An 8,239-nucleotide genomic window follows, 5' to 3' on the forward strand; every position below is an offset into this window, starting at 1 on the left:
CCAATTTGACAATTTTTTACGAGACATGATCAAATGGTGCATCTCAAATGTTGTGTTTAGTCGCTGGACTGCCACCTAGGAGACCAATAACCATCAATTTAGCTGTTTATGTTCAAGTTGGTGTGACCGATGAAAATTCGTTTTAATTTAATTTTGTAGCCATTGACAAATTTATTTTTAGTTTTAGTTTTATTTAAAAGAGATGTTCGTCTTTATTCGTAAAAGAATTTATAAATTATTTTCTTTTATACATTTTGTAAGTGGTGATAAAAGATCATTTCCTCAAATAATTAGAACTGATCTCCTTATTAACATGAAGAGGCAAAGCCTTATAGGATCACATAGAATAGAAATATTAAACTCACTTCTCTTTTATATTTTAGGAAGACAAATGAAATGAAAAGGTGAGTGAGTTTGACTAGATAAATTGATGGATTTTCATATATTTTTGAGATAATTGTATAGATAATAGCAAACTAATAATGTAAAATAAATACAATAGCTATCATTTGATTTATTTTTGTTCCTTAGCAAACAGTTTGATTTATATTTCTTAGCAAATTGTTTGTCAGTGTCGCTTGCCTCTCTCGCTTTATACAATATAATTGTATAAATTCTGTTTATGTTTGTATAAAGCGAGAGAAAATTATATATATACACATGTAAATATATATATCTCTGTCATATACACTTGTAATTATGCAATATAAATATTTCTTTGCTCAAGTCTCTTTTGCGTTCTCTCTTTCTCGTTTTATACGATTTGATTATATTTTATCTCTTTCTCGTTTCATACAATTCGATTCAATTGTATATTCCCGCACAAGTCTCTTTTGCCTTTCTGTCTTTATCTTTTTATACATATTCAAATTGTATATAATTTTCTCTTCCTCGTTTTGTGCAATTCGATTCAATTGTATACAAATCTGAAGATGAACAAATGAATTATACAATTGCTTCTTTGTATATATGTAAAGCGAAATGGGCATAACTTTCAGTTGTATATGTATAGTGAATTATATATTTATATATTTGTTATAGAGCACAATTATACAAATTTTGCTATAGCATACATATTTAAATTTTGTATTTGTTATATGCGAAAGTTGCCCTGATACTTTTTTGGTTCTAATATGCCAAATAAAGGCCCAAAGTGAACTACTTACAGCATGGACCGTGATATTATCTCCAGGTCTGGACTTAACTTATTTGTTGTCCATGTATAATGGATTTGCTAGGGAGAAGGAAATAAATAAACTAAATTATGGCGTGTTCGATACGAAAGAAATGTTTTGACTTTTTCATTTTTGATTTGGTTAAAAATTTTAAGAGTACTTACTCCAATATCATAGACATATTTGGAAAATAAATTTCACAATGTACATTTCACATTAATGATGTCCTTCACACTATCACACCTCATCTTCACTCCAACCGTGTAGCACTCACCTCTACTTTTCATACTATTTTTCAAAATTATATATAAATAATTTTAGATAATTCCTTCGTATCAAGCATATCCTATCAAAAATTTTAATTCCCCATTTGAATCAGCAACATACATAGTGAAATTCCATTCAGTAGGATCTATAAATAGTAGATTAATATGTACACAAACCTTATCATTATCTTTATTAAGATAAAAATATTGTTTCCGAAAAAACCTCGGTTCTCAATTTGTATTTTTGATCTGGATTACACAATAATGCACTGTACACCCATATAATTCATTTATTTTTATTTTTTTTCAACAACTATTCTCATCTGTCTGTTTGTGCTTTTTGTTTTTGTTTTTGCTTTCTGACAACTATATACATCTAGTAAAGTTGACTCTCCAGAAGTGTGATTGTCACTTGTTATTGTCCACTAGATTTATTTGATTCACGGTATCGAATACATAAATTGACTTATTTACAAACGTAAATTTGGTAACAAATAATTTTATTTTTCATATCGACTCTGTATTGTCTACAGCCTTCTCAGTTCTTACTATGAGTTTCATTCTTTTTCTAGATTTATGTACATTAAAGTATTTAGTTAATAGGTCGATTTAATACTCCTTCCGGTCCATATCTATATTTAACTTTTATATTTAACCAAAAATAAGTATATTTTACATAATTAAGAAGGTAGGAATTTATTTATTGAGTTTCTACCTAACAAAAAAAAATCATATTAAATTTGTTCTAAGCTAATTTAGTGTGAGAAAACTATTGATGCATTAAATCATAGACGAGTGCCGCTATAAGAAACAAAACTTTTTTTTTTGGTTAGATAATTTTTTATCTATTTTTCATCAAATCAACTCAATTAAAAATTATACAGTGAAAAGAAATAGTGAAAAGCTTTCTATTTTCTATGTTACAACACTGCTATTTTTTTTCATTAATTCAATAAAAAGATTTATTAAATTATAAATCAATCAAAATATTTGTTGAATAAGTGACTGATCATTATTTTTGAGTGGAAACTTTCAATAGGGAAATAATGTTCTTTCGAATAGTAGAGAAGTACGTGCACAACAGCTTTGAATAATTGTGTTTTAAAATTTTGGTTTTGTCGACTTTTTAGTTTTTAATAAAAAATCACTTCAAATTCTGCACGGCTTTGAATTCAGAATTCAGACTGAAGTTGTCAAATTTTTGATAATTATTAAACGAAAAAAATATCTATATCTAAAAGGGAAAAATAATATCCTGTGGGGGGTGGGGGTCCACAAGCTGCCTTATGACTCATCTTAAAGGCAAATTGAATTAATTAGCTTATTATCTTTGAATTAACTTAGATCTAATAATAATTAATTATTACAACTTGCAAGCAAACAATTCCCACATTTTTCTTCAAACGTTTGAAAATAACAGAACTAACTAATCTGTTTGACGTATCAATCAGATGAAGAAAAAGGGAAACAAAAAGATCACAACTATAAACATATATGAATAACTAAAAGGCGAGGTTCAAGGTACACGTACACTCATTAACTTTAAAAAAAATAATATATATATATATATAACAAGACACTTGGTACTACTGATACAAGACAAAGAAAACCTTCCACGCGACGTTCAAACTTTAGTGACCATATATGTTACTATTACTAATTATAAGGAAATAAAAGAGAAAGATAACAAGTAATCGTTCCTATGATGGAAGTAAGGGGTGTGAACAATATATTGGGTAAGAATTTACATTGAAAAATAATACTCTTATTATCCTGAAGAAAGTAATTACTTTTTTATTTTCTTCATTTGACAATATGAACAAACAAATAATTAGCTAACTTTGAATAAGTTTCTCTCTTGGTGTATTTCTTTTCTGAAGTCTCACGCAACAAATAAATAAAGGATAAAAGAGTGACATCTTTCTTTTTGCACTTTTTGAAAGTATTTTGCTACTAACAAAATTGTAAAATTTGGAGCAGATAAGTATTGGACCAAAGACAATATGTATGGCTGGAATAACGTCCCTTTTGTTCGAAAGCAAATCTTAATGAAAATATCTTTCCATTATAAAACTAATGTATTTTGTTATATGATTTGAGAAATTTTATAACAATCATATTTTACCCACATATACATTAGATATTAAAATTGGGGAAAACATTTTTTATATTTGAGATTATGCAAATTCACTTATACATGAGCATATTGACACTTGACATATTATTTACCCTACAACAAAAACAACTTTTAACATTAAATATTGACACTAATAAAGAATACTTAAGTCTTTACTGACATTAGTTAAATGCCATTAAAACTAATGACGCTAAAGACTTTAGAGACATATAGAAAGAGTGATAATTGCCGCTAAAAATACATATTTAACGATAATTAAAAATTAAATATCGTTAATAATCATTTTTGTGGTAACACGAGTTGTTAAACTTTGTGCTGCTAATCTTTACCGCCACTTTCATACCATACTTTTTTTTCCTTTTTTCTTTCTTATCATACCAAAAGATAAAAGACAACATACAGAAAGATAAAGAAAAGTATAAATTGAACAGACTTATTTTATGAAAATAATAATAATTATACTGATATCACTCGATGATAAGTTTTTAGTGTTCATAAAGGACATTTACTTATTTTCTTTTATTCCGTAAAGGCTAGGTGGAAAGCAATTAAGCAAATACTCCATGATTTATCCCAGATGATTGTACGAATGTGATATAAAATCATGAGTTCATATCACATGTTCAAACACAAGCTTTAGTGAATAAAAGCTATTTTTTGATAAGAGACGGTTGCTCAAGTGATACTATTGTATACAACATATTTCTACAACGACTTTATCCGTTATATCAAAGGCACCATCCTACAACATTAGATCACAAGAAAATAAGCCAACACTTACATTAGGTCACTGTCTAACCAAGCTTTAAAATACTTCGATTAATTCAGATAGAGTAATTTTGTCTGAGACAAATAAAAAGATTCACCGTGTTATATTTTCTTCCTTTCCCAATTCAAAGGGTACATCTTAACCTAAGGTAAAAAGTCATCACATAGGAGCACACAATTTCAAAGTTAATCAAAACACAAGAAAGTAGAAAATAGTAAAATTTCAACGCCGAACTTAATGTAAGGTTCAAAAACGTGAAGATGAATTGCGTCAATACAACTGAATATAGAGACAATTGACAAGGACTCTACCATCACCCTATCTTAGTAAGTCAAAAATATCATGCTACAATATACAATTTTTTTTTTCTATTTTCCAAAGACAAGCTATCAATTTTATTAAAAACTTAAAGACTAGAGAATTAAACTAATAAAAGATGAGAAGTAGTCAACAATGACGGATTAAAATGTAATCATTTACCAACAAAACAAACTTATGAGAAATGATTGGGAAAACCAAAGGGTGACAAAAACAGTGCATATGTAACTCTGAAAGTTTGCATTCAATGACTCACCAACTTAGGATACTAAATCATAACACCCACATAGACCAAGAAAGAAGCAAACAAAAGAAAAAACAAGGCCTTCCCCACCTCAAAGAAAAAAAAAACCCATTGTTTCTGAATTTGCTTTCTCCCTAACTTTCCCTAGCTTTATTTCCCCCTTTTTCCCTCTTTCCTCTCATAATGACAAGTCCCACTCCCACTTTCTCATGTCTCTATTCATTGAGTAACCTACCCCTTTTTTGACCACCAAAAAAGGAGACTCAACGATAAACAAGAGAGCAATTCAAAGTAAGCATTAAAAGTGGTTCTTGACTTGGGATACTCAGCTAAATAATTATTATACACTTTATTTATGGTTCTAGACTTCATTTTGGTGGACCCAATTTTTATTTTTTATTTTTTTTCCCTTGGAACACTACTTCTGTTGAAAAATTCATGTGGTTGATACTGTTTGCCCTTTATCAATACCTGTAATATTTGACTATATTTATTGCTATTCATTCTCAGAATTCAATATCTAACTTCTTCATACCAACAAATTGTAATTATTATCCAAGACTTTTCTTCACTAAAAACAATTTAGAAATTAATACTAACATCTTTTTCAATCAAATTAGTGATGACTGGTTGACCTTAAAGGAACATACAGGGGAACAATGGAGAAACAATAATTTATCTATCTGTGATTCTCACTTGTAATTATTTTACCCTCATTGGTATTTCAACAATTCGAAGTTTGTAATCTTCAAAAATAATAATTGCAAGTTCACAATGAGAAGATAATGACTTTTGTGTTAGAACTTCTAAAACGACAAATAATTTGACACAACTATTTTTAGAAATCACGACAACTAATTTGTGACGAATGGAGTACTATTTAGCAAATATGGATCATGCAGGAAACAGTACTAAAATGACACAGAGAACCACTTCTGAATCAAGCAGATGCAGAGTGAAGGTTTTTCAAGTTATTGGTGAGCTGCAAGTAGTTCACAGTACTATTGCCTCGAGCATTATTTTACCCTTAAAATACATCAGTGTGATCTTTTTAGGTAAAAGAGTACAATCAAGACTTTCTACAAATTTTCTACCGCATTTTTCTTGGTCTTTTTTTACCATTAGAAACAGCTCCAAAGGCTTGATGGATAACGTTTTGAATTTTTTATACCCTACATTAGTTAAGAGCAAAAGTTCAAACCTTTTAAAATTTCTCCTTTTTTTTTTCAAACATAAAAGATGTCAATGCACTACCTTGTTTTGAAAGACAAACTCTTTTCTTTTCACTTTAGATATCCAATCTCTGAAATTCGGGGTCGGACTAATTCAAATTCGTGCCAGATAAACTCTTATTTTTCTATGACAAGAGAAACCTGCGGTCGCTATCCTCTAGATGAGAGGTGAAAACCCCTACTCCTATTCAATGACTTGCAAATTACATAGAAAAGGTAGTCCGTACTAGGCAAATCCATGCTTACAAAAGAAGCATGTACACTAACATATGCCTTTTTATTTGTCATTTTTAGCCTATAATTATCATGGAGAACGAAAGAGTGAAGATTCCTTGCCCATTCCTCTACTCTTCCCTCGACAGCTAGGTCCCTTTGCTAATCCTCAGTATCCCTATCGAAAGCACCTTCTCTCCTTACTGTTCACTCATGTGAACTCCCAAAGAAGAAAAATTTAGTAATTAATGGCTAAAGTATACTAATTTAATAGGTCTTCCACCAAAAGAATTATGATGCCTTCCTGATTATACAGAATACAGAAGAACAGAGATAACTTGAATACAGAGGATTATACTATAGTTCTACAAAAAAAGAAGGAAAAATAAAAATATTTACACTGTAAGAAGCAAATCTTGCTGCCCATTTCATTTTTTCTTTTTTGCTCATTTTCGTCAATTGTCCAATACAAATATCAAATATGTAGTAATATAACAACATCTGGCTTCCACCTTGATTCCAGATCATATTCTATGTGGGTTATATATGAAAATCATACATGAGATGAAGCTCAAAAAAGGGGGAAAAAAAAGGATCAAAAATGAAAAAAGAAAAGCACATTTAAGAATCAGAAGAACCTGAAACTCTAGGGGAAGTCACTGGAAACAAGGGCAAAAGGCGGGGCTCCGATTCCCTCGGAGTACTCGCCGGCGATGGATGCAAAAAGAACCCTTTTGTGGCAATTGCTTTCTCTTCTGCCTCCAAATCCAAATTCTCGGTACTTGCAGCGCTGTGAGGCGACCGGTTAAACGGGTCGTGTATGAGAGGGGTTACCGGGCTAAGCGCCAGCGCCGGAAAATCGAGAATGCTCGGGGACAAAATCTCTGGCGTTGCAGTTCTCGGAGAACCCGAAAACCCAGCAGAGAAAATAGATTTATTGACAACCCCAGGACCCAATGGGCTAATTTTGAAATTCTTCATGCTGTTCCTTCTCTCATACAGCTTTGAACTTGATTTCTCCTTCTTAGTTCCAGTTTTAATTGGAGGGATCGGATTCCTAACGGGCTCGGTCCGGCCCGAATTAGCACCAACCTTGGCGGTTTCAGAGGACCCAGTAAGCATTTGAACTACCTGTTTGAAAGAGGAAGCGTCAGCTTGAACGAAGGTAGTCGGGTATGGGTTGTTCGGTTCGGATCTGGTGATGGGTAGTTGTGGTGGTAGTGGTTGTGGTGTAGTAGGTGTTGGGGTAGTGGGTGGTGTTGGGTAGCGGCGGTGATGTTGGTGAAGACCATTGTTGTTGTGGTGGTTAGAATTGCTGCTATTGCTACAGCTTGAACTGTTGGAGCTATGGCTATCTGGTGATGAAATTAGACATGGGCTGTGAAATTCTTGAGGTTTTGGTAAGGTTTCCATTGATGGGTCTGTTTCTAGAGAGAGAATAAATCTTGCTGAAATAAGGTGAACTTAATAAGAGAAGCTTGACAACAGGGGCATTAGGGGGTGGGGTAGGAAAGAGTTGAAAAAAATGAGAGAGATCAGAGCAGATGTAAGTTTGGCATTTTTGCATCACTTTGTTACTTTCTTTAGTTTGGTAAGAAATGTTTTATAGCAAAAAAGGAGACTCTTTAAAATACAAACAAGTAAATAACACACAAATTAATAATAAAATTTAAATATAAATATATACATAAAAGAATAATTTTAATTATATAAGCGCGTATGTAGGCGACTTCTTTAGTGGGGTGGCACCGGCCGTTTTGAGTGGTGGTACGCGGCGGTGTAGGGCGGTGGTGGTTAAAGTCCACCCAATTGGTGATTATTGAAAGCTAGAGCAAAAGGAGAGAAATAAAAAATTGTAGTATGAATTAAAGTTTCAATGTTTGCC

At 31.6% G+C, this 8,239-nt stretch overlaps 1 protein-coding gene across 1 annotated transcript; it reads right to left on the bottom strand.

Moving 5' to 3' along the window:
• Window positions 1–6,631: 6,631 nt before the first annotated feature.
• Window positions 6,632–7,950, bottom strand: LOC107008731 (VQ motif-containing protein 4-like). The gene has a single exon (XM_015207876.2). It carries the CDS (start codon window positions 7,765–7,767, stop codon window positions 6,976–6,978), a length of 792 nt encoding a protein of 263 aa, XP_015063362.1. The 5' UTR covers window positions 7,768–7,950; the 3' UTR covers window positions 6,632–6,975.
• Window positions 7,951–8,239: the final 289 nt, after the last annotated feature.

Source organism: Solanum pennellii, chromosome 2, assembly GCF_001406875.1.
Source record: "Solanum pennellii chromosome 2, SPENNV200".
NCBI classification, from domain to species: Eukaryota; Viridiplantae; Streptophyta; class Magnoliopsida; order Solanales; family Solanaceae; genus Solanum; species Solanum pennellii.

Coding starts and splice junctions, on each gene's coding strand:
- LOC107008731 (XM_015207876.2), bottom strand. CDS start 7,767: ATGGAAACCTTACCAAAACCTCAAGAATTTCACAGCCCATGTCTAATT.